The sequence below is a fragment of the Rousettus aegyptiacus genome, unplaced genomic scaffold, assembly GCF_014176215.1.
Source record: "Rousettus aegyptiacus isolate mRouAeg1 unplaced genomic scaffold, mRouAeg1.p scaffold_m13_p_3, whole genome shotgun sequence".
Classification (NCBI taxonomy): Eukaryota; Metazoa; Chordata; class Mammalia; order Chiroptera; family Pteropodidae; genus Rousettus; species Rousettus aegyptiacus.
This window is the reverse complement of record NW_023416306.1, coordinates 107766149-107791053: the sequence shown is the minus strand read 5'-3', so window position 1 is coordinate 107791053 and position 24905 is coordinate 107766149. Positions and strand designations below refer to the sequence as shown.

The window sequence follows — 24905 nt, the reverse complement described above, 5'->3', positions numbered from 1 at the left end:
ACTAAAACCAGCAACTTTTAGGATGATGCCATGCCATGATTCGCTGTAGCATTTCTGGGTAGAATTGTAAATCATAAATTTCAAATTACCTTAACTGGGACTTCCAGTCACAAAGTACATGTGGAAGGTATATTTAGAATCCTTGCATGAGGCACATAAAAAAAGATAGAAGCATGACCTATGATTAAGACTTTTATCAGCTGATTTCTTTCCTTGTCTTTATCCTCTGGTGCAGGGACACTAAGAGGCATTGGTAGAAATAAAGTAAAGTCCCACAGGTGCTTTCTCCATGTAAAATCCAGAATTAGGGCAAAGTGAGAACAAACCTCGGTACCCCTCAACTCCCCAAATCCTCAAAACTCAATTCTAGACCAGACTGCAGTGATATTTCTGAGAGAACTCTACCAACTCTACCAACATCCTATAATAGCCCTGACTTAGCACATACACATCCTTAAATTCTTGGACACAGAGATCCTTAACCCTTAGAAAGAAAGGGCTTCAGGTAACTTCCTCTCCCAAAAGGTAGAATTACAGGAAAATAACAGGACTCGAGAACTTTTACTTAATAAGATTACAGACCTTAGTAAGTCTGTAGGTGAGAATGCACCACCTTTCAATTCGTTTTAATCTTTGTGGACTTGAATTTGAAAGAGATTGAGTTTTGTGATCTCCTCCAAGAATGAAAATTACTATATGGACTTATGCTTCCAAGTCGAGTGGCTGCTGCTACTCTGTCAGAGGTTCTGAAAGCCAGGAGACACAGTCTGCTTTCACTGTCCTGGCTTCTCACCTCCCATTTGGGCAGTTAGTCCTGAGTAGATGGGGCTGTCTCTGTAAGAGGAACCTAGTGTCCTAGTCCTATCTCAGTTCTTTCTAAATGTCCTTACTCGGGACACTATTAACTGACTCTTCCTTCCCTTATTCTTTCTTGACCAAGTGAGAGGTCTCCAGCTCTATTCAAACTAAGTTCTGGCCAATATCACTTTCAATCTTCCTCCTAGCACAAATGGTTATCTTAGGATCCTGGGCCCAGCAAATGATACAAGATTCCTAAAGCCTACTTTCAAAGAATCAACTAAAGATCTGATTATTTTCTTGCAATTCTAGTAAAAATTAATGTTAAATCAGAAAAGAAACATATCATCCATTTTCTTCACTGGTCCAAATGCACATAAGAAACAGGACTGCACTTAAGATTTTATGACACTTTATTTTTACAATTTTATTAAGAAAGTTGCCACTGATGTCTTCAGGCTTTGGATCTCTAGGACAAATGATATCTCTGCCCTGAGCAGTACATCTTCATTCCCAGGACAGAAAGTATACGTTGCCCTGTGCGTCTCCCACTGCGAGCTGCAGGGTAGAATTAGGCCCCAGCCAAGGTTCCAGGCAGCTCACTGCCCCTTCGCACCGGAACAAGCCCAGCTGCAATGGGTACAAAAATAAGGGAGATGAGGGCCGCAAGCCTAGAACCTCCTTACTAACTAATTTTTCTCTCATGTTAATGCAATATCTATTAATTAACATTTTCTCTCACATTTATTTAGAACAGGTGAGTAGCACATTATTGCAAGAAGGATGGAAGAAAACAATTTTGATGTTTTATACTTTCTGATCCCAAATTTACTCTCATGACCACCTTTCTGCCCTCCCTGCATGCAAGAAAACACACATGCACACACACACTTACCAGTTGCATACTGGGTCTCTCCCACAGCTTAACATCCTTGTCCTTTGAAGCTGTCACCAGCAACTCAGGAAGCACGTGGAGGGCCGTGACAGAGCCCGAGTGAATCTGAGAGAGAAAGGGGAAGCATGTGGTGAGTTCTCAGTGGGCCCTCCTCAGTCGAGAAAGCATTTGATGAGTCAGACCCAGAGATTCTTCCCCTATATTTGTGACCCCTCAAACTCACCTTTCTACGCTGCCACGTCTTTAGAGGTATGTTTGTTGGCCGGTTACACACATCACTATCTATAAATAGGTCTGTCCCTGGAGTTTGGGTTTCAGGCATTGTTACTGTTTTCTGCCAGATGTTACCTGTGGTCCATTCTCCTTCAAGGGTGCATTTGGCTAGCTTCCATAGCACTCCATCAGAGCTGGCACACAAAAATGAGGACTCTGCCATTTCAAGTGAGGTCATGTCAGAGTTGGTCTCAGGCTGTGAAAGATCTACCATCTTCCCCTAGGCCATCTCTGGACCCCTTGGGTACTCCCATCACCACTCACCAGATTCAGGTTTGGCCTGAGTTACCGATATTAGGGTCCCACTAGGATTCTCTAAGTTCAATTCAAAGTTCAGGCACACTTCAAACTTTCCAGGTTCCTTTTGTCTCTGTGAAAGGATAGATCATTTTGTTTAGCCTACTCATATCACTTAACCCTGCCCAGACAAATCAACTATCTTCTACTCTGGATTTTTTTTAATGTAACCTAGACACAGTAAACCAGAGGTCCTCAACCCCCGGGGCACAGACTGGTACCAGTCCGTAGCCTGTTAGGAACTGGGCCATGCAGCAGGAGGTGAGCAGAGGCAGGTGGGCAAGCAAAGCTTCATCTGTATTTGCAGCCGCTCCCCAGTGCCAGCACTACCGCCTCAGCTCCAACTCAAATCAGCATTAGATTCTCAGCACCGGTCCCTCATGCCACAAAGGTTGGGGACCACTGCAGTAAAGTACACAAATCTTAAACATACACCTCGATGAATTTTTCCACATGTAATTACATCCATGTTATCACCACCCAGATCAAGATGTAGAGCATTTCCTTCACCATGGAAAGTTGCCTTCATGCCCCTCCCCAGTCAATCCCGGGGCACCACAACCCCTGAGCTAGCAATATTCTGACTTTTGTCACTATAAATTCATTTGGCTTGTTCTTGAACTTCATTTAAGTGAATTCATGTAATATGTACTCTTTTGTGTCTGGCTCCTTTCACTCAACATAATGGCCATGAGGTGTGTCTTATTGTTCCAGCTACTGCTCATACTCACAGTGGCAGGAAAAGAGGAATGAAAAAAAATTGCAATTAAGAAGACTCCTAGATTTATGATTTCTTGTGATTTTTTTAAACCCTAGAATCCTTCTTTGTCTAAATGAAATATTAGCAGGAATCCCAAACTATAATGCTCTTAAGCAGAGCAGCTCCAGTCAAAGGAAGAGAAGGGGATTTGGAACCAGCTGCCTTTCCCTTCCTATTATCCTCCACCAGGCCTCCAAAATTTTAAAGTGATGGTTCTGAACAAACATTTGTTTTAACACACACCCAAACATGACTTACTAAGACAGAAAGAATGTCAAGGTCCATTGGCTGCAGGACAAACACACCATACTCCTGGTGGGTAGACACTAAAATAGCATTCTGGATAGAGCAGTCCCTGGTTTATAAGAAATAAAGAGGCTGAGCCTACGAACACCTCTCTGTAAGACCCCAGTGTCTATTCTAAGTCAGACCCAACCTCAGGGTAACCACTAACCCACCCCACCTCTTCCTCTAGCCCAAGAGGAAACAGCGGTTGGTTCTTACCAGATTATAGAGGAAGCATCCCCTGGCTTCATGTGCAGTACCTGCAGATCTGCAGTGGCCAAGATGAGGGAGTGACCATCAGGGGCCAGGCTCACACCTGTCAGGAATCCTAAGTCCTCCTGTAGAACTCGGTTCAAGTGAAGACTGTAGCTCAAAAAAGGCACACAGACAGAGAAAGATCCTACTTTAGTCCACCTCTCTGAGGCTAAACAGTTCCCCAGGAATTCTCAGAAGTGAAGTATAAAACAAAATATATTATCTTCCCTACAAATTCTGTTCCTCCTGTTTTTCTTAGATCAGTATTCATCATCACTACCCCTTACTTGCTCAAACTAGGAATCTCTAACATTCTCGTCTTTTTCTATCCTTCTGACCTCCAACTGATCAATAAGCATTGTAGATTCTACTTGCAACACATGCTTAAATCTGTATCTCTCCTTTTTATCCCCACTGCCCAGGTCGGAGCCCACATTATATCTTCCCTAGACTACAGCAACAGCTATGTAAGTGGTCCTTACCTTTAAAATCTATCTATTGCTATCCATCTTCCATACTGCTACCTGAGTTCTCTTTCAAAAATTCAGATAATTATTATGCTCAAAATTCTTAGCACTGTGCGCCCTATAGCCTGGCCAGTTTATCTACTCAATCTAGCAGCAACCTCCTCCCCTTGCCCCTCCACCACCAATTCCCAACAAGAACCCCAGAAACTTGGCTATATGTAATCAGAATACACCAGAATGTACTCTTACACCTCATGACTTTTATTAATGCTACTTTCTCTTACTATATCTTTGCCTTCCTTTAGTGGTCCAGAAAACTCCTTATCATCCTTTAAGCCCAAACACAAATAGCAGCTCTTTGGTAAACTGTAAATTTCTCAAATTCTGCAGCCCCAGATATTATATATCTGGCGCTAATCACTCTGAATATTGTTGATAGTTTACTTATATGTACATTCCACCACTGTGAGCTTTCTTAATTAAAAAATAAATTTCAATCTGGTTCACAATGCCTGGCCCAGAGCTTAGCATAAAGTAGGCACTTAATGATTATTATTTAAATTGACATGACCTGAAGTAGAAAACAGTTTCTTAGGGACTTCTTTCTGCCTAATAACTAGCATCCTATTGACTTAGTCAGAAGTAGAGGTGGAGTGATTTGAGTAAAACTCTCAGTGTAAGGAGACTACTGTTCCTATCACATTTCACCTGAAATTTCTTGGTGTTGAATCCTTCTTTAGTTCCACTTGCCACTCGCTGATTTTTTCATCAGCACTGACAACAATCAAGGTGTTTGATGAGTTCCAGATTAGAGCACTGATGTGGCCTGGAGCCTAGGGTACACAAGTTCATTTCAATATTTCTGAGAAACTGGAATTAACCCTCTTTCCTCTCCCAAGCATCTATGCAACTTCCAACTTCTGCACGAACCATTAAATACATAGGGCAGAATTTACACAAAGAATTGAGGTTGCTCCAACTCACCTGTGCTGTGGCCACAGCCTTAGCTTCCTGCCATAAGGTTAGTTCCCCAGCTTGATTCCCAGATACTGCCACAGAACCATCTGGGGCCCAGGCCACAGCAGTGATGGCTGCAGGACTCCTGGGTATATTTGTGTTATCTGGAGAAGAGAGAGGTGATTCATTAGGAGCTGGACCACTACTGGGATACAAGAGGAGATATCGGGCTATCCCTGGTCTTCTTGGTCCCAATTACACACACCTCTTTCCTACCTTGCTTCTCTCTCTCCATGTCTCACTCACCTGCCTCCTTAGGTACCTGCCAGAGCCGTATGGAACCATCCTCTGAGGTGGTTAGCAGGAGGCCTGAGGCCTCTGAAACAGCAGCGCCACTGACTGGGCCACTGTGTCCTAGGAGGGTATGTGTTTGAAACACCTAGGAAGGATAAAGATGGGACAATAGGGGGTTGACACAGAAAGTTATCCCATTATATCTTTTCCACCTTGCCCCACCTCAGTCCTTTCAGAAAACTCACCAAGAGTGGATGCCATAACCGTGTGACCCCATCCAGTCCAACAGTCACCACCAGAAGCTCTGACCCAGGCTTGCCAGCTGATAAGACATAGAGACTGAGTGAGAAGAAAGGGAGAAGCAGAGGAGAAGGGAAGAGGCGGTGGGGAAGGGAAGGCGGCTGACATTTCATTACCTGCACAGGGCTCCAGGGCAGCTGCACAGTGACTGATGGGTCCTGAGTGAGCGGGGATGCTGGTCAGCTCCACACTCTGATGATCCCACACTTTCAAGGTCCCATCCCGGCCCACAGATACCACGTGCTCCTCCTGTCCCAGAACACAGGATCAGAGAAAAGTCACACTGAGCAGGACATGAGAAGTATGACTCCCACCAAAGAGGTGGGGGCTGAGCATTAGGGGCTTAAAAAAATGTCAGAGAGTGAGGAGAACTCGGGACATGAGGCTGGGGCACTCAGGACCACAACCCTCCCACAAGGCCATGAATCTAAGACACTGTGTTTTACATTCTCCCTCCCCTCACAGCAACCCTCAGCTTCAACATCCTAATCCTGGTCTAATCCAGGCCTAAGATTCTCATTCTTTATACTTCTTTGCCTTTGGGATTAGATACGCAATGCATCCCGTCTCCCAAAGCCCCCTTAGCCTTCCCGGAGATCCCTGGTGAACTCTCCATTGCCTTCTCACCACAGCCACGACTGCGCTCACGGCACTCTGATGACCCAGGAAATGACCAAGCTGCTGTCCTGACTCTGGGTCCCATAGCCCCAAAGAGCCATCACTGGAGCAGGAGACCTGCAGAGTCAGAGGTCAGAGGAGTGGGGTCATCAGCATGCCACCCACATTTTTGTATGCTTATAATGTCAGGTGGAGGGAGTAAGTCTTGCAAATAAGAGCATAGAGTTTCCTGGGTTCAAATCCTAGCTCCACCATTCGTTGCTTTGTGACCAGGGCAAGTTCACCTCTATGAGCCTTAGGTTTCTCATCTATTCAGCCAGCATAATGATAGTGCATGTATCTAATATGGTTGCCATGGGGCCAATGCATTTATATAAAGGACTTAGCACACTGCCTGGTACATAGTGAGCACTGAATAAATAGTAGCTATTACCCTTGTTATTGATATAATGTCAGTCAACAAACCCAGACAAAGGCTAAAGGTCTGTATGGCCATGGAAAGATCTGGCAGGGGTATGACAGACTATGACAAGTCTATTCAGCTGACACTCCTTCCTGATCTCTTTTGAAAACACAACTCTGCATTGGAAAACCAGGCTTCACCAACCCTGAGTGCATAATTGAAGATTCATTTTTGCCTTAGGACAAATCACAGCAGTACCCTTTACCTGCAAGGATGGGGCATCCCAAACCCTTGGAGAGACAGTTTTGTGTTCTTGTTAAGAGCACAAGCTTTCTAATCAGAAAGTTTACTGGCTCAGCTTCATCACTTACATGGCCTCAGAAATGTCTTTAATCTACCTAAGTTCAATATCTTTGTGTGTGAAATAGAGACAACAGTAGTATTTACTTTACAGGGCACCGTAAAGATTAAATGAAGCGATATATGCAAAGAGCTTAGTCCAGTGCCCTGGCACATACTAACTGCTCAATAGATGTTAGCTATTACTACTATAAATGAGTGTCAGAGAAGGATGGGGTGGGGGAGTGTGGTCCTCTCCCAGGAGCCCTCCCGAGCTTTGCACCACTCCTATCCTTCACTCACCAGGAGGTTGTCTTTGGTCCAGGCACAGCCAGTGACCCAGTCACGGTGACAGGCAGAGAAGGAGCAAATCAGAACAGGGGCCGTGTGTGTCCTCACATCCCAGCAGAGGAGACTCTGGATAGGTCCCAAAAGATGGAATGGTTAGGACCATAGGAAGGAGGTAGTAACACTAAGGCCATTTCAGGCAAGAAGTTTTAAGAAAAGAGGGAAGCTCCGGAGGGTGGGCAGATCCAGCGTGGGTTTGGCAAAGCAAAAGCTAGAGGAAGCAACAGGAATTAGGCTATTCAGGGATCCAGGAAACAGAGGGGCTGTGGGGCCTAGGAGGCCTGGGGGCTCAGGGGGAAGCAAGCCCAGAGGTTGCGTCCTTCTGTGACTCACCCGGTCTCTGCCCCCAGTGGCCAGTCTGCCTCCATCAGTGCTAAAGCTACAGCAGTTTACGGGGCCCTTGTGTCCCCAGAGTTCAGTACCACAGGGAAAGTCTTCTGCCTTTTGTGGTAGTGTCAGCAACTGCCTTGGCCACAGCCGCACTGTGAAATCCTCTGTATTGGAAATAAGGAGAGAGGAAGATTCCCTGAAAGAGGAAGCAACACAGGCCTGGAAGCCAAAGACAAAAGCAATCGTGGGGGCTGAGGGTGACATCTGAGGGTGCAGTTCCAAGTCAGGGACTCAGTGAGTCACAGGCTATGGTGAGGCCCTGGACAAGGGTCAGTCATTACGTGAGTAGCCTTCTCCAACTCCCTACCACAACTCCAGACCCTCCTTGTCTCAAGTGTCCAGTGTCACTTGGACCAAGCCTCCTACCTACTAAGGCCACTCTGCATTTTCATCTCCACCTTCCTCCTTAGGGAAACCCATCCGTTTACACAGCAAAGTCCCCCACTGGGCAGAAACTCAAAAGATCACAGGGATTAGAAAGAGGTCCCAGAATCAAGGTTAAGGAACAAGAACAAACAGTCTAGACGGATCATGCAAGATAAGTTTTCATACACACGTGTATATATAAGTTGAAATACTGTATTAGCATATTTAAAAGGAATAAGCATTTACAACTCTGCCCACAGTCCAGTAGTACCTGAGGCAGAAGCCAAGAGTTCCTGGGAGGTGGCCAGTCCTAGTACAGGCTTCTGGTATCTGGACAGGAGCCACAGGGACTGAAGGGAGCTTTCCTTGAGTGCCCAGCCCTGCAAGGACCCATCTTCTGCACCACTCACCAACACCTTAGGGCTTAGCCAGGCCAGTGCAGAGACTGCCACATCTAGTGCTTGACACTGAACCTCCTGGGAACCTAGAAAATGAGAGAAAAGAGAGGAAGACACTTGGAAAGCGAGTCAGGGTGTGGGTGGGGACACTTTCTGAAAGCTCGAGGACCCCATCCCTTTTCCCTTTGATACCTGAAGAAATTTTGTAGATCCTGATGCCATCTGCTCGGTGCCCAACAGCCACCCAATCACCATCTGGGCTGAGAGCCACAGAGAGGGCAGGAGAGAGAGAAAGGGAACCTAGGCACCCACAGGGCCGACCCAGAGATCCGGACCACACCTGAACCTGAGGGCCAATAAAAAAAACTTAAAGATACCCCACTCCCACTCAAGTTACAGCCACCCTGTTAAAAGTTCCCCTTCCAGAGACTCTGCTCCTGAGAGCTACCCGTACGCATATCCACATCCATCTCCCTGAAGCTCACTCCAGCCAAGCTTCTCCAGTCTCCTCGACAAAAGCCCACCTTCATCCAAATATTCCTTGCCTTTGCTACAGGCTCCCCATAACCCATCATCAGCCCTCTGTAACCTGACCTTGCCATCTTCTCCGGCCGTCAATAACTGGCGCCCAGCACGCAGGAAAAGGGCAGCAACTACAAAGCCGTGGTGGGAGGGGAAGGCAGCCAGCCGTGCCCCCTCCTGCCAAGCCCACAGCTCCACCATACCATCCAGCCGGCCCACAGCCACAATTCGCCCAGGTGCACTGAAAGCCAAGGTACGGACAGAGGCTCCTGGAGCCCCCAGTTCCTATAAGGGGAGACAGAAATTGAAATGTCAGGGCCTGCTCTCAACACAGGCCCAAAGAAACACAAAATGTAGGCATCCATCATTCCCCACATTCCATTCCCAGTCTCCTATGTTCCTCCCCCAGGGCTACACAGGATCTTCTCACCTTAATGACTTTAAGCCCATCCACTTGGAAGAAGCTGAAGCTGCCAGCCCAGCTGCCTATGGCTATTACCTGCCCCTCTGGGTGGAAAGCAATGCAGTTCAGGGGCTTGGGACAGATGTGCTGGAAGGCTAGCTGCCCATGGACTGTGTCCCACAGCTGGAAGAGAGAGAAGGACAAGAATCAGGTGCTGAATAGAGATGCCCGAGCTCCTTAATCCTAGAACCCCAGGAACCTTGTCCAGCCCCACCCTCATCAGGGAAACCTCCTCGGGCCAAGCAGTTGGCAGCCTCTGCCATGCTGAAAGAACCACCTCATGGGCAGACTCAGCGTTCAGGGGCACAGCTCTTGGCCTTTACCTTTAGGCATCCCCCCAGGCACACAGTAGCCAGCAACCGGTAGTCTGGGCTCAGGCAGCAGCCGGTGATTTGGTACTGGTGAGCCTTGGTCTGGAGCACCCTATCCCACGAAGACAGAGTCAGTCCTAAGGCCCTCTGGCCACAGGCTCCCTCCTCATTTCCCTCCCCCTAGGTTTCCCACAAACAGGGAAGGCCCTCACTCTGAGATATGGGGGACCCTTACCGACAACCATGCTGCAGGTCCCAAAGCTCCAGAAGCCCATCAAAGGCAGTAACAAAGAGGGCATTGTCCGAGAGAAATGAACAAGAGGACACCCCATCACAGCCACTCACCACAGACTTTTCCTCCTGTGACAGACAGTGAGCAGGAAAGCATGCTCAGGATACTCCCTGAACCCCCCATGTCAAGCCACTCCAAGCCCCAACCAAAAAGGAAGCTACATCAAGAAGGGCTGGAGCCCTTGGCTCTCTGCATTCTTTATATAAGTCTCAAAGTGTGGCCCCCTTTTAACAGGTGTTCCTGATGTGGGGCCAAAGTATGAAGATTTGGTCCCATTCCAGACCTAGGCCAAACTCATGTCCAAGTGAGGCCCTCATAATTCAAGTAGAGTCACATCTTCTCTCCAACCCCAAATCTTTTACATATCCCCAAATCACAGAAGACTTAGAATGGGTTTGAGGAGGGAATGACTTACACACATGCCTACGATGGGAATGATACGGATAGGAAGAGGGGAGACCTACCTCTCCAGCCTAACCTATCATTGCCCTCCTTTAATACGCATCCTCTGCCGTAATCATTTCCAGCAATTTACAGGAACCATTTTCCCCCCGTGTCTTTGCACAGGCTCCTCACTCAACCCGAAGGCCTGTCCTTCACTGTCCTATGTCCTACAGTCACTGTACCACTCACTCAGCTCATCTATGTGACATGGTTACGTTTGGTTTCTGCATTTTCCTTCTATGTGTTATCTGTCAACAAAACTGACCGCTTGGTGGGCAAAGACAACATCTTAAACTTTCTGTTCCTTGCAATGTTTAGCACGATGCCTTGAATGAAAGGTGTGCAGCAAATATTTGCTGCGTGATTAATTTTTTGACCAAGCCCTTTTGATCTCATGTGAATGAGGGAAGTAAAGTTGCTGAATCAAACGGGGTGATAGCAGGTGGGCTTATCTTGTCTAGGGCCCCAGAGCAGTCAGTGAGGATTTTCTGAAGGTTAAACGGTCCCACCCCAAGTGTCATACCTGCCAGGTTCTCAGGTCCAGCAGATAAACTGTCCCATTGGCAGTGCCCACAGCAGCTCTTTGCCCACTCGGGGAGATGGCCACGGCTGTGGGAGATGAGGAAACTGCCAGGGACAGACTGGAGCTAGAGAAAGAGCAGGAAGAAAGGAAAGCAATGAGGAATGAGAGGAAGGAAGCAAACGGGAATTCTTCTCTGCATTTTTGTGCCTGAATCCCCCTCCCCACAGTGACTCTGCTCTGTTCTTTATTCTCCAGTTTCAGAAAGGGAAGTTGCTTGCTCTTTAGTTGGCTCACAGGGATCTGGGGTCAAGGTTCTTACCTTTGCTGGCCCCCCACGGTGTTGGGTTTCTTAAGCCATCGTAGTATGCGCTGGTGGTGCCATCGCTGGGAGAGCTGGGGGGCCTGGTGGCAAAGAGGTGAGTCCAGAGGCTGGTTGGCTGCCTGCTGGGGCAGGAGCAGGGGATACTGACTGAGGACTGAAGCTTGCTGCTTCAGAAAGGTGCGAAATACAGCAACATCGGGCTCAGGAAGCTTTTCTTCTTCTTCAGGGACTGAGGAAGCTATGGAAAAGATGCAGAGGCTCACTGGAAGCCAGGCTGGACCCCTGTGAACCCCAGCACAAAATATAATCAATCATAGGTGTGTGTAAATGTTAAGTTCAAAGTGTGGCCTTCTGGCCCCACATTGGGAACATCTATTAAAAGTACAAGTCTTTGGGCCCCACGCTAGACCTAGGCGTCTGTGGACCTAGAGATCTACAATCCAAACAAGTTTTCCGGGTTACTTTACACCCACTAAACAAAGTTTGAGAACGTCTGGTTTAAGAGATCTAGGCATAAGATCTCCTGAGACTCACTTGCTTATCCTTACATTTTCAATTTGGAATGGAAATTGGATCGTTCTTTCCATGACGCCTCTCTCCGAGCAGGCCCTCCCATGAACACTCCCAGGAACCTCATATCTCAGAGAAGTCACCCAGTGACTCATCTCACCATAGAGCGCATGGGCCTCCAGGAGCCGAGAGAGCAGACCCAGTTCCAAGTGTGCGGCCACCACATGGAGACTGGTGAGGAAGTCTACAAGAAGGCCACGGTTCCCGCTCTGGAGCTGGAAGGGCCAGAGTGAATTCATTAGGGATATGAAGAGGCTGGCGAAGAGGGACAGTCCAGTCTTCGACCTGCCTATGCAGCTGGAACCTAGTCCTAGGAGCTGGGACAAAAGACCTGAAGGAGACAAGCAGGAAAACCGAAAGGAGAAACACAGAGGGAGTTTGGGATGGGTAATGGCAGTGGTGATGGGAGTGGTGGTCAAGGTGGAGAGAGCTCTTAGAACAGCCAAAGCAACTGCTTGGGAGAAGGTGCCTATGGGATGTGAGGACTAACCAGGTGGTAAGGCAGGTCTCCCAGAGCCTCAGGAGGGCAACTTTGGAAGGTGCCTGAAGCATCAGGGTCACAGGTCTTCCAGAGCTGAGCTGCAGATGTGGATCACAGGAACAGACATTGAGATGGGCTCAACCCAGAAGCATCTTCAAAGATCACATCGCTCAAGCTATATATATCAAGCCATCCACCCATTCAGGTGGCAGGTGAGGGGGCCAGCCAATGAGGAGCACTAGTGAACGGTCTCGGCCTCCAGGCCCAGGCCCCATATTCACTGCCCCAAGTTCACTTGGGCTGCAATTACCTGCAATGAGGAAGTGTGCTGTGCTCTCCAGCCCCAGCCTCTTCCCATAGCGACATTTAACTGCTGTTCTCAGGGGCCCATCAGTGAGGCAGAGCCGAGCACCAGGCCGCTCCAGGGGGCCCTCCCCCAGCAAACTGTCCTCGTGTGAGGGAGAGAAGGAAGGACAAGAGGGGGAGGAGGTCTGTCGGTGAGCATCCTGGCATAGTTATGGGCTCCCATTCCCACCTCAAATAGTGGTAACTTGAGTGGCAACGATACAGGGTCTAAAAGACAGGGGCCAGGGGCTATGCCAAGGGAAGGATAGGGTGAAGAAAGGATCATATGGAGCCTGGCTCAAATATGGGAAGACACAGGAGGTCAGCAGGAGCTCAGCTGGAGGCACTTGTACCTGCGCAGACTCTGGACAAGGTAAGCAAACGGGCCCATGGGGTAGGGGTCCCCATTGCTACCAGCAGCCACAGCTTCTTCCCAGGTCTTGGGCCCTCTGGGAAGTATCCGCCATGCACTCAGCACTCCATGCAGCTGGTCCACAGTCAGACCTGAAAACACAAGCTCTCTGAGGCCCTCACCAAACCACACAGTCTACCCATCCCCAGGACACAGTTCTTCCTTGCCCTGCTCGCTGAGACCCCGGCTGAAGCAAGATAATCCAACCGCTGAGCCCTCAGCTTCTCAACCCACCCCAAGCACTGACCACTACGTGTGACTTCAAGGGTGGCCAAGGCTTGGGGAAGGACAACGGGGCCATGCTCTTGCTCGAGGGTTCCCAGGATGTGCTGCAGCAACAGGGGGACAGTGGCAGGTAGGGTCCGCAGTCTCTCAGACACCTGGGAGAAGAGAGATGGGCTTCAGTCAGTGGGGGGAGGGGAAGAGGCAGATTCAGTTGTGGGGAAAAGAGGGGGCAGGAAGAGAAACCATAGGCAGGAACGAAAAGGAAAGAGAAATGGGTGGGAGAGAAGTGGGGATGGGGATGAAGTGAGGATGGGGAATGGGTGATCGAAGATGGCAAAAGATTAGGGTGGGAAAAGGTGAGGGATGGGGATGCAAGAAGCTGAATGGAGACTGGGAGGTGAGATTAGGACTTAGAAGATGAGTGGGGATTTACATCCTCAACCAACCTGTTCATAGAGTGTGAAAAGCCGCAGGTGATCGGTGACCAAGCGAAGATAGAGCGGCAAGGCTGACGCCCGCTTCGCCAGCAGCAGCTGCATCTGGCGAGATTCAGAGGGCTCAGCATGGGGGCCAGAGTGCCTGTCCACAGCCGGCCCTCCACCCCCTGCCCTCCGATCTAGCATGACACCCACAGTAAGGTACTTCCTCCTCTGAGAGTCCCCAGCAGTAGAAACGGCAGCATCTCGGGGCACAGCCATCCCTTCCCTCTGCTGCTCTGCCCAGCTAGCCACTTGTCAGGGATTCTCCTGTGGCTCAGCCTATCCCATCTGATAACCACAGCTTTATTCCCCTCCTCATCTGGGTGGGCCCCGGAGAGGCCATTCACCAAGGGAAAAGGCTGGGTAATATTATAAGGAATCACAGTTATCTTATTAACAACTTCCCCTGGCAAAGAGTTCCTGAGAAAACAAAGAAGCAGCTGGTCTGTGTGGGGCAGCTGGTAGCCTCAGCTCCCAGATTCACCCCACACAACCACCAGCCCTGGACTCAATCCAACCTGGTTGTTAAAAGGTGATTCTTCCAGCCGCTTCCCGTACAAAGCCAGCTCCTCTCTCACCAGCTGGGCCCGGGCAGATGGTGCCAGAGGCCCCAGGGCCACCACATGGGCACCTTGGCTCTGCTCAAGGGTCTCCCCCAGGCTCACATCACTAGACATGCTCAGCACCAGGTGCACCCACTGTGATATTTGGGCAAAAAGAAGGAAAAAAAAGGAGGACCATGTTGGAGAGGTCCCTCTCCACCCTACTGCATCCCACCCCCACCTCCTTCTCCCACTCACCCGAGGAAGGGTCTTTGGTATCCAGTCTGAGATCAGCTGCCCATGCTGGTCCACCAACCGGTCAGCCCCATCAATAATCAGCACCAGGGTCTGGCCAGATTGCAAGGACTGAGCAGACTTGGGCAACAGCTTTTGCTGCAGCTCCCATACCAGGCTTCTGTACATGGAGGGGAAGGACCAGGGTCAGCAGAGAGGGAGACACAGGGGTGGCATCATGAGGCATCAACAAACCAAGGCTAATGGTGGGAATACACACCGGTAAGAGCTGGGGAGGGGACCAGGCTCTTGCAGCTGGCTGTGCAGATAGGCACAGAGGCGTCTGAGCAGGGTAAGAGCAAGACCCTGGTCAGGGCGGGCCCCGGAAAAGTGGAAGAAGACTAAGGGGGCCACCTTGGCCCCATCAGGAGCCTGCAGGGCTGAAACGAGGGATGCCTATATGGGAAGGGAACAGGAAACACGGTCACATTTACATGCACAAGCTCTCGTGGCCCATCTCCTCATCCTTCCTTAGCTCACATAGCCCTTCCTCCCATCCTCCTGCCCTGATCTCTGAAACTCTGTACCATGAAGGCAGTCTTGCCCTGTCCCGACTGTCCAGTCACCAGGCTCAGCCTCCCTCGGTGCAGCAGCAACTGCTGTACTGTGTCCTGAAGAAGGCGAGGTCGGGCAAGACTCGGTGGGTTCTGCAGCTGCTGAAAGGTGGCCTGGACCACGTCATCATCTGGGATAGACACTGACTGCTCCAGCTGGGCTCCAGGCTGAGGGCACATGGGGTAGTGACTATCTACATTTCCAGTGTCCTCAGGACCCTAGGCCTAAAACTCATGGAGCTCCCACCCAGTTACTTCCCACCCAGGAGCACCCAAACCACCCTACCCCCTTTCCATTTCCCTGGCCACCAATGCCCCTGCTGACCTGTAAGTAAAGCTTCTGAATCATATTCCATACATCCTGCAGAACCAACTGCCCAAACTCCTCCAGCCCCCCGACATAGGGCCGGCCAGCTGCCACACCCCCCCACTCACAGGAGTATCTGTGGGCAGAGCAAGCACAAGCAGAGTCAGCAGACCTGCCTCCCCTCACCACATCTCTCCATGCACGGGCTCTCTACCTCTCTCAGTTCACCTGCGACAGGTAATCCCTTTCTGTTTGTTCAGGTAGCTCTTCAGTTCTGAGATCCGATGTACAGCCTCTTCAGACTCAGGAATAAAGTCAGGTTTCCAGGCATCTGGCACAGAGCTGACCACCAAAGATACCAAGAATGATGCTGGACTCAGACTCCAGACTCTCTCCACCCCAAACTGTCAGACCTGGCTGTGGTTCCCTGAAACATCTCAAGCGGAGATCTCCTGACCTCAGCTCCAAGGCTAATCTGGTGCTGCAAAGGCAAAAGCCCTCAAAGCTCTATTTCTCTCTTCTAGCTCCCTCTCTCATACTCTGACTATAAGGAAAGAAGACTTGGCCACTAGGCCTATCTATTCTGTGGAGACTGAGGCCCAGAGGCCATGGAAGGTACCTGAGGAAGCTGGAATCTCGGAAGTAGATGAGTGCTTGGGCAGAGGGCTGCAGACGGAGGCCCCGATTCAGGAACTGCATCACCTCCATCTCTGTCACAGAGCGACCTGAGGGGTACTTCTGAGCCTGAGGGAGAGGGCAGAGCATAGGTGGGTTTAGATCCATGTCACATTAGCCCCTCACTTGCCAAGACTCCAGGGCTCCTTCATCTCAATAACATTCCTCCCTCTCTGTGACACAAGCCAATAAAATATAGCTTATGGCTAACATTTACTGAATGCTTATCATGTGTTAAGCATTTTTTATAGATTTCTAACCTTGCAATGGAAATGTCACTGTTTCTCTTTAGTATATGGGGGAAATTGAAGCTAGATTAGAATAAGCTATTTCCCATTAAGCCACACTATGACAGAAGGAAGGTCAAAACCAGATCTGTCTGATAGTAAAACCTAAATAGACCTGCCCTCTAAACTCTTGTATCCCTTGGTCAACCTGGAGGTACTTCTCAAAGGAATTCCCTCATCTGGACTTGGCCACTCAGAATCTTCTGTCTGTGTTTCACTTCAAGTCTCAAGGACCTGCCTATGCATAATCCCAGAGTTCTTGACAAACTATGGCTTTTCCCCACTCCTACCCCAACTTTCGTTTCCACCCCAGATCCTGCTCCATCCTTGTCTGCCTTACCCAGTGGAAGTGAGGATGGTCAGGAAGGTTGTAGGTGGGGGGAACGTAGCCATAGCGGGAGCCCAGAATCCCCACAAACAGATGTGAGTTCTCCACCTCACCAAGGCACACTTCCAGTTGTCTGCAGGCATGGTTATGGGTATGGTATCAGGGAACATGAGAACAAATGGGGAGCCAGAGTCTGGCTCATAACCGAGCAGTGTGAAGGCAGGTTGCTCTTGTTAGCATCCAAGGAGCACTCCACTGCCCTCAGCCTTCTTCACAGCCCCAAGCCTGCCCACCTCAGTTCTACTACTCAAGCCCCATACGCAGTCCCTCTTCTCTGTGGCCCCCTCACCTGTTCCTTCCAGTCTCCTCCTCAGTGATGCCCCAGCGCAGGTCAATGGCACGAAGGCTGATGCGATGGGGGCCCGCTAGGGCCTGCAATGCTGGCAGCACAAACCTCAGCAACAGGTCCCGTTCCCCATGCATGTCCCGGAAAGTGGAGGAAATGAAAAGCCTGATGCTGCGCCATCTAGGGGTAAGCAGAGGGCTAGGCTCAGACTAGGGATCGGTCCTACAACCCAACTGCACAGGCATGGCTGCGATCACCCTTTAGCACTGAGCATAAGTCTGGTACAACAGACAGCAGGTCTCCAGAGAATAACTAGTTTGTAGCCCCAACTGCAGAGCCCTGGAAATTAAACCCCAAATGCCAATTCTCATGCACTCCTCCTTTGTCAGCTAATAATTATTATGCACTTACTATCTGCCTATGGAAGGCTCAGAACAACATTGTGAGATAAGCACAATCACTATCTCCATTTTACTGATCAAGAACCTACAGGTAAAGGAATTAAGCAATGAGCCCAAGGCAAAGCCAGGATGAGAATGCCAGAGGCCATGCTCCCAAGCCCTCTGCCTGAGCCCCTGGCTGTATGCTGTCCACCTCACATTCTGACCCCTTTTCCCCTGTAGAGAAAGGGGCATGCATGCTCACAATCTGACAATTTCCTGTGTTAGAGAAATCCCTGCTTTGAAAAGCAGAAGTACACCTCAGTGAATAGAGCAAGCAGCATTTCAACACCTGGAATTTCAGTCACCTTGAGTTTCTCCAGGTTTCGATGGCAGCCCCTCCCAATTCACAAAAGCATATAAACATAGACTGACCCAGGCTGGGAAATAGGAGCCAAGGGGCTTGGAATATTCTCTTCCAGTGGCCGGAGAGACGGGCCTCCTGTCTTTCCTGGGGGTGGTGGAATCTTGAATATTTTGTCCATTTGGCCCACATGTTCTAGAAGACGGGAGGCCCCACGTTCTGCAATGAATCTGAGAAATAGTGACAAAATAAATGAGAGCAGAATACCAGGGTCAGAATCAGAAAGGTCTTCTAAGGGGACAGGGGACAAAAATATGGCTAGGTTTGGTTGCCCAGTTAACTGGAGCTCCTTAAGAAGATGAACATAAGCAGTGAATGTAGACTTAAAACAAATAAGAGTGCAGAACCACAGGAATGAAGGAAAAGAGAAGAACCCAGTTCTAGCCCCTCCTGATGAGCATGGTTATCATAGACTTTCTGCTGGGCCAGGGGAAAAGCAGCTGGGTGAAGGTATAATGATTAAAAGCCATCCCAATTTGGGCTTGATCAGCTTAGTATCGGCCATGAATGCTCCCTAGAGAAGGGCAAATGTGCATGAAGCTTCCTAATAGGAGTTGGGGCAATGGGTGGCATCCAAAGGAAAGGAAAGGGGAGAAATCATGTAAATGGGAAGGTTTAACATGGAGAAAAAGACAATGTAAAAGAATTTCTATAAATTTGGCATAAATAAATATATTTAGCATGGAATCAAGAGAACTTGTAGAAGTGATATGACCAACTCTTGAGTTGTTCACTTAAAAGCAAACACTGCCATCTCCCAAGTGCCCTTTTCCTCTTTCCTCCTAGATGTAATACAAAAATGATGGCTGGAGCTGGAGCAGCCATTCTGAACCAAGTGGTGGAAGCTGAGTATTTGATAATCGTGGAGTAATAAGATAGAAGGTGCCTGGGTCTCTGTAATACTGTGTTGCTGCTAAGCCTAGACAGCTGTAAAAAAGGAAGAAATGTCTATCTGGCTTTAAAAAAAAGAAGTAAATGGAGTAGAGACCACAGATAATCTCTGAAAGATGCTCTAATAAAGCCCCCAGTCCCTTCAGTGCCCGTCCTGTGCTTACTTCAGTATCCCGTCAGTACAGCCCAAGAGTGTTACGTCATTTGGATTCGAATCCTGCGACCTGGCAAAGGAAGAAGCCGATATCCATCAGGAACAGTGCCAGTGTCCCCGAACACCCCAGGATGGACACCCCCGGTCTGTGCACTTTTAATACAGTTAGATGGGAGGCTGGGGTTAGGGTGAACCTTCACAAAGTGGTGTGAGCTAGGCCGCAGACTTCACAGAAGTGTCTAGCACCTTAAGTGCAACAGAGGTAAGAGGCCAAGGTGAGGAGGTGCCTGGCAAGCGAGAGGGTCCCAAGTTCTACTTGTGTAGAGAGGAAATATGGACCACTAAATTCTGGCACCAGGCGAGTATTGTGAGCATCCTTACATGTAATATGTCCTTCTCAGGAGAACATTAACGAAGAGGCATTTGGAATTCACATGCTGCCAGAAAAGTTGTTTCGCCTTATGTACCAGGTTCTCATTCATAGTTTGGCCAAAAATGATGACTCTGTCTACCTGTAAGATAAAAGGGGAGGGGCTGAGACAGACGGATAGAGAGATAGAAGAGACATTAAAGAGCTCAGAACATCAAGAGAAGAGCTCTCTGAGGACTGGGGGATCAGGAGAATGCTGAGCAGGATGGAAACTGCCTCTCCTGAGAGCACTTGGGACAAGGCAACCACTGCACCTGATTTGAATGGAGGGGCTTCAAAGTGAAGTAGAGGCAGTGGTGTGCTGTAGCATATTTGGGCTCCAAGAGCTAGCTGACTGTCAAATTTTTAGGAATTTTGTGAGCTAGTTGTTAAACATGGCCCCTATTAAATATTAAACTGTATAAACTTACAATTAAATAAATTATATTAAAAACAAAGGTAATATTCAAAACTCATTATTTCCTAATTATTTTGTAATATTTTACCATTATCTAGTCCTGATCTTACCTACATCTACCTTATCTATATCATGAAAAGACTCTACAATGGTGTGTGATATGGAGCATCTCTTCCCAACTCCGTGTTCACTAATATCATGAAATCAGCTTGAAAGCAGACATGGAAGGAGTATTTACACCATGGAAATTAGCAAATACTATCAACCAAGACCTATTTTCCCAGATTGTTCGTTTTTAAAACATTCACCAGCATAGTATGGGGTAAAGGGTTGCAGCCAGCAGGGAACTGATCTAGGTACTGTACCTAGTATGAAAGGTTAGCTTTGAGAAATGAGATACATCAGTTGTGGAGGAAAATGTGGGGGAGGGGAGGGTTTCTTGGGGACTGGGCAGTACTCACAGGAACTCTTTGGGCAGCCAGAGTCAGCAAGTACTTCCCAAAATTATGCGAGGACCATTCAGGATTTTCATTCAACTCCTGAAAGAAAAGACGCTCATATTATGTGGTTGCCTGGGAGATAGTGAGCAACAAACATCACAGCCTGCTTTGGTGCATATCCAAGCCATTCCTGACTATGTAGGCTGTTTCCAGGCCCTTGTCTATTCACATAGTTTTCATGGTAGGGGTGGGTGACTGACCTGGACTTGAGCCTGGAGTTCCATGGCTGTCTTCAGGATACCTTCTTCTGCTTTAATCACAGCAGTCTTCAGAGCACTGCTCCTACACAGCAAGAGATCTGCGTGCTCCGCCCGTGCAATCATCATTCCAATCAACAGCAGCACGTAGTTCAGTGGGGGCTGATTGGACAAGCATTAGGGTGAAATAAGGCTCCCCTACTTTCGAATTCACTCTTGCCCATCCAGCCCTGAAGGCTAAATACTTCCACTGATTGTGGGAAAGAGGACAAAATCCCCAGTTAGGAGAGGACAGCTTCAGCAGCCCTTGGGAAGAACTGCAAAGGAAGGAGGTAGAGAGGGGCCGAGAATCTGGGCCAAATTCAGCACTGGGATAAAGGGAGGTAAAAGTGACTAATTCCAGTGACAGAAATTTAGAGATGATTAAGTACCAGCCAAATGTGAACTGTTAGTATTATAATCTTTGAATAGGCTTGAGTACACATGCTAGGAATTGTCCTTAGGGACCAAACAAGGTCTCATACCAGGAAGCAAATGTATCTCATTTATTTCAGTTGCTTGCTTGCTTGTGCATGCGTGCTTATGAAGTCTACAAACAGGATACCTCTCAGGATCCCCCACATCCTACCAACACCCACTTTTTAATTTTTTACCCCTTGTGGATTGCTCTTGGGATAGTAGTTGTCTGTATCAATGTCCATCACATAGGCCAAGAGGGTGCGGCCTGGCAGCGGGGGCAGGCTGTGCTTCACAGAGAGGTCCACGGCTGTCTCCAGGGCCTGTCGATACTGAGCCAGTATCTCACGGTCATATTTCCACTGTCTGCAGGCAGCAAAGACACAGATAGAGAGGCTCAAGAGCTTCTCTGTTTGTCACTGTGAGGTAGATGAGAAGATGAGAACTTGCCTCTCAAATAATCTTCGCCCCCCTCCCAGAGCCTGCCTCCAATGGCTATAGAGAAGACTGGACAGCTCTTCTCTTTGCCTGGATTCCGCAGGACTCTTCTTAATCCATTTGCATGGGAGGAGAGAAGTCTTCTGTAGACCCACTCTCTGAAATCACTTGCCATGCTTAACACATCTGTCAATACTTGCTTCATGAGGCAAGATTTAATTGTTACATATATTTAAATAGTATTTTAAGGAACAAAGACTACTTCCTTACTTGGAAAACTAGAAATTAAAGGCGAGATGAATTAAAAAGCATTCATCTCACCTTTTTAATACGATCTCTATTACAGGATAATTTAACAGCTTTGGTTGATAAGGGAGGTTCTTTTGAGAATTCTAGTTAATAAATAAAAGGAATGATAGAAAATCCCCATTCTGTAACTACTAAAAACAATTGGTTCAGGCAAAGATCATCAATGGATGAACCATTAACTTTACAATCGAGAGATCTAGTTATCATCACCAAAGAGCCTTTGTGCCTCTTGATCTTGTATTAGGAAGCAAAAAATCTGATGGTCTCACTCATTGTGTACAAAGGATCACATATGAAACATTCTTATAAGAAAAAAGTTAAACATAAATTATCCAGGCCTTTTGAGTTAATGCCTACGGTTCATGCAACAGAGATACAAATTAGATCATAACACAGGGAAGCAGACAAACCCAGAATGTAGGACATTCTGTGGGGTCCCTGAACCTGGTTTCCACAGCAAGTCAATGACATGAAAACAATTAAAAGGTTAAAAGAGATTAAGAGACTTAATAAGTAAATGTAATGTGTATGTCTTGATTGGATTCTGATTTGAACAAAACTATGAAATAATATTTTTGAGACGAATGAACATTTTTAATATGGACTATTTAATAAGTGATAATCCATTATCCCAAGGATTTTTTTTTTCAGTTTTGTTAAGTATATTGACATTCTGATTACATAAGAAAATGTCTGTTTTAAAGACATGAGAAGTATGGAGGGGTGAAATAAAATGTGTCATATTATTTGACATTTGTTTTTAAAAAACATCTTTTGAAAAAAAAAGAAAAAAGTCAGAAAAGAAGTGTGGTAAAATGTAGATAACCTTGGAACATGGGTAACAGTTTTATGAGAGTCCATTACACTATTCTGGTTACTTGTATGCATGTTTAAAATTTTTCATAATTTTTTAATCTATAGAATTCAGTAATTTCTATCAGTGCTATCCAATAGAATTAAAATATAGTTAATGAAATTAAAATTACACATGTAATTTAAAATTTTCTAGTAGCCACATTAAAAATAAACAGGAGAAATTCATATTACGTTTAACCTAAGCTATAAAGATGTTTTCATTTTAACATGCAATTAATACAAAAAATTATGAATATTTTACATCTTTTTCATACTGTCCTTAAAATCCAGCACATCTCAGTTATGACTAGACACATTTCAAGTGCTTAATAGCCACATGTGGCTAGTGGCTACCTCACTGACGAGCAAAGGCATACTGTTTGGACTACACCCTAGGTCTGATTCTTTACGGCCCTGTGTTCAGCCACTGATCACTGGTTCAAGACATTCCTGGTGACTGAGTTCTACCAGAAGGTTAAATGAGCTCTACCTTTGCCTCGAATGAAAATGTATGAAGAAGATACTGTCAAAACATCTGAAAAGACAGGGTCCTGGGACTTCATCGAGCTTACAGAATAGGTTTTACGTCTGTGTTTAAACCTGATTGATAACTACATAAGTGCCAAAAGAAAAAGAGAAGTGAATGGGTCAGAAAACAGAATGAGAGAAACAAAAAGAAAAAAGGATATCACAAAGAAGAAAAAGAAAAAAAAAATGAAGCAGAGCAGAAGCAGAGAAGACACTAGCATGCGCAAAGTGAAAGGGAGATGCCACACAGACTCATGGAATCCAAAGAAACCAATAGAATAATCACAGAGAATACAGCAGAGACCTAAACACGGATTTTGTTTCATGATTTCTCTATAAGACAATGTTGAAGACAAGGTTTTCTGTGCAAGAAATGATTGGAACCAAGCAAGTCTGAGCCATTAGGATGACTGACAAGCATGTTTTCAGAACAAAAGTTGGGGTTCCCAGGTGACTCCCAAATCCTGTCAGAGTACCTCTTGTTGCCCACCCTTTGCTTCCAGATAGCACATGTGTGCACACATGCACGCACACACCACACACACACCTGGTCCTGTGTATTTTCAGTTTCTCCCGCTTGAGTTGCTCATATATCACAGGTATCGCCATCGCTGCCCGAAGTTTCCGACGACTTAAGAGGCAAGGCTGGCTCTCACTGGCATGCCCCTTGCCTTTTCTTAAGTTTCTAATCATTATCTGCTTCATCAGTTGTGTGTTGGAAGGAAATGGTAATTCTGTGTGGCGACAGGTAAATATTTTGAGTCAGGCAGCTTCTATTCCCTCATCTTGTTTCCCCATCAACACCTGTCCTGTGCTACAATCCTCGGAGCTGGCAAGCATCTGACCTCTATCACCCCACACCCTGAGACTAGAAGGAAAGAGGCTGAAAATTACCAGTCATGTTGCCTTGTCTATTCTCAGACATGAGAGACAAACAAGAGTTAGAAGAAAAGAGATAATACCTTTATTTTTTAGTTGACCCTCAAGGTCATTGATGGAATCATGGGCATTAAGGAATCTGAATGGAAACTGCCGACTGTGGATCACAGATTTCTGGAAAGCAAGGGAGAGGTCATGAGCATGTGGGGCATCAGGGGCCTCAGCGATCAGAAATATGAGATAATCATTTCAGATATGTGGAAAGGTGAGGAAAGACAAGATGAATATCAGAGAAGAGATATAGAGAAAGGGAGAAAAGATTAAAGGAAAGAGAAAGTCGTCATGTGAGAATATAAGAAGAGGTAAAGAAGAAAGGTGAGGAAATAGCAGATGGAGTCTGTTTCTTATCTGTCAGACTCTCTCTGAAATAAGTTAAATCACAGAAGTGCCTCTTCCTGGTAAATCATTAATCTCAGAAAATGAAAAGGAAAGTTCTTATGCTCTAATTTCTCAAAGGGATGAACCCACAGATCTATCTCCCCCAACCTATCTGTATCTCCAAACTTATTTACAGCCCACACGGAAATAGCCTGGTGGCCATGACCTTCCCTGGCCACAAAGAAAAGCCTGCAGCAGCATCTCCACTTAACTGAATAGATTAAGTAAATCTATGGAAGCTGGGGCACACAGCTCCCTGCTCCACACACATACCGCATCCTGGAGTCTCTGGAGTACCAGCTTGTGGTGGCGAGCACTGATTCCAACCCGCAGCAGGTTGCACAGATTCCGAAGCATAGCCATGAAAGGAAGCTTCCCACTGTCTGCAGAAAATTGGGAATAGGGTAAGAAAAGCAAACAAAGGATGAGAGAGAGGTCAGAGACCAGAGAAAGGAGTTCAGAAG

The 24905-nt window shown here is 47.3% G+C and overlaps 1 protein-coding gene across 5 annotated transcripts in view; it reads right to left on the bottom strand.

Moving 5' to 3' along the window:
• Positions 1 to 1193: 1193 nt before the first annotated feature.
• The window catches only part of TEP1 (telomerase associated protein 1), a 35334-nt gene continuing 11622 nt past the window's right edge, over positions 1194 to 24905 (bottom strand). For 2 of the 5 annotated variants that reach the window (XM_036239095.1, XM_036239099.1), the window contains 46 exons: positions 24715 to 24824; positions 24087 to 24177; positions 23672 to 23858; positions 21192 to 21360; positions 20542 to 20700; positions 20303 to 20380; positions 19396 to 19526; positions 19025 to 19084; positions 17981 to 18139; positions 17169 to 17345; positions 16832 to 16952; positions 16149 to 16273; positions 15758 to 15871; positions 15548 to 15665; positions 15196 to 15390; positions 14889 to 15064; positions 14633 to 14789; positions 14351 to 14530; positions 13800 to 13892; positions 13376 to 13508; positions 13070 to 13220; positions 12682 to 12815; positions 12381 to 12469; positions 11991 to 12105; positions 11318 to 11558; positions 10999 to 11122; positions 9975 to 10099; positions 9752 to 9851; positions 9396 to 9551; positions 9038 to 9250; positions 8636 to 8789; positions 8317 to 8529; positions 7623 to 7783; positions 7245 to 7358; positions 6209 to 6316; positions 5698 to 5830; positions 5527 to 5603; positions 5294 to 5426; positions 5015 to 5151; positions 4739 to 4863; positions 3528 to 3671; positions 3282 to 3378; positions 2231 to 2336; positions 1917 to 2122; positions 1694 to 1798; positions 1194 to 1428 (listed from right to left, as the gene is read on the bottom strand). In XM_036239095.1, the coding sequence (XP_036094988.1) occupies positions 1306 to 1428; positions 1694 to 1798; positions 1917 to 2122; positions 2231 to 2336; positions 3282 to 3378; positions 3528 to 3671; positions 4739 to 4863; positions 5015 to 5151; positions 5294 to 5426; positions 5527 to 5603; positions 5698 to 5830; positions 6209 to 6316; positions 7245 to 7358; positions 7623 to 7783; positions 8317 to 8529; positions 8636 to 8789; positions 9038 to 9250; positions 9396 to 9551; positions 9752 to 9851; positions 9975 to 10099; positions 10999 to 11122; positions 11318 to 11558; positions 11991 to 12105; positions 12381 to 12469; positions 12682 to 12815; positions 13070 to 13220; positions 13376 to 13508; positions 13800 to 13892; positions 14351 to 14530; positions 14633 to 14789; positions 14889 to 15064; positions 15196 to 15390; positions 15548 to 15665; positions 15758 to 15871; positions 16149 to 16273; positions 16832 to 16952; positions 17169 to 17345; positions 17981 to 18139; positions 19025 to 19084; positions 19396 to 19526; positions 20303 to 20380; positions 20542 to 20700; positions 21192 to 21360; positions 23672 to 23858; positions 24087 to 24177; positions 24715 to 24824 (6317 nt within the window). In that variant the 3' untranslated portion in view covers positions 1194 to 1305. Of the gene's footprint in view, positions 1429 to 1693; positions 1799 to 1916; positions 2123 to 2230; positions 2337 to 3281; positions 3379 to 3527; positions 3672 to 4738; positions 4864 to 5014; positions 5152 to 5293; positions 5427 to 5526; positions 5604 to 5697; positions 5831 to 6208; positions 6317 to 7244; positions 7359 to 7622; positions 7784 to 8316; positions 8530 to 8635; positions 8790 to 9037; positions 9251 to 9395; positions 9552 to 9751; positions 9852 to 9974; positions 10100 to 10998; positions 11123 to 11317; positions 11559 to 11990; positions 12106 to 12380; positions 12470 to 12681; positions 12816 to 13069; positions 13221 to 13375; positions 13509 to 13799; positions 13893 to 14350; positions 14531 to 14632; positions 14790 to 14888; positions 15065 to 15195; positions 15391 to 15547; positions 15666 to 15757; positions 15872 to 16148; positions 16274 to 16831; positions 16953 to 17168; positions 17346 to 17980; positions 18140 to 19024; positions 19085 to 19395; positions 19527 to 20302; positions 20381 to 20541; positions 20701 to 21191; positions 21361 to 23671; positions 23859 to 24086; positions 24178 to 24714; positions 24825 to 24905 lie in introns of those variants that run through there. The other 3 variants (XM_036239096.1, XM_036239098.1, XM_036239100.1) reach the window with 2 other exon arrangements.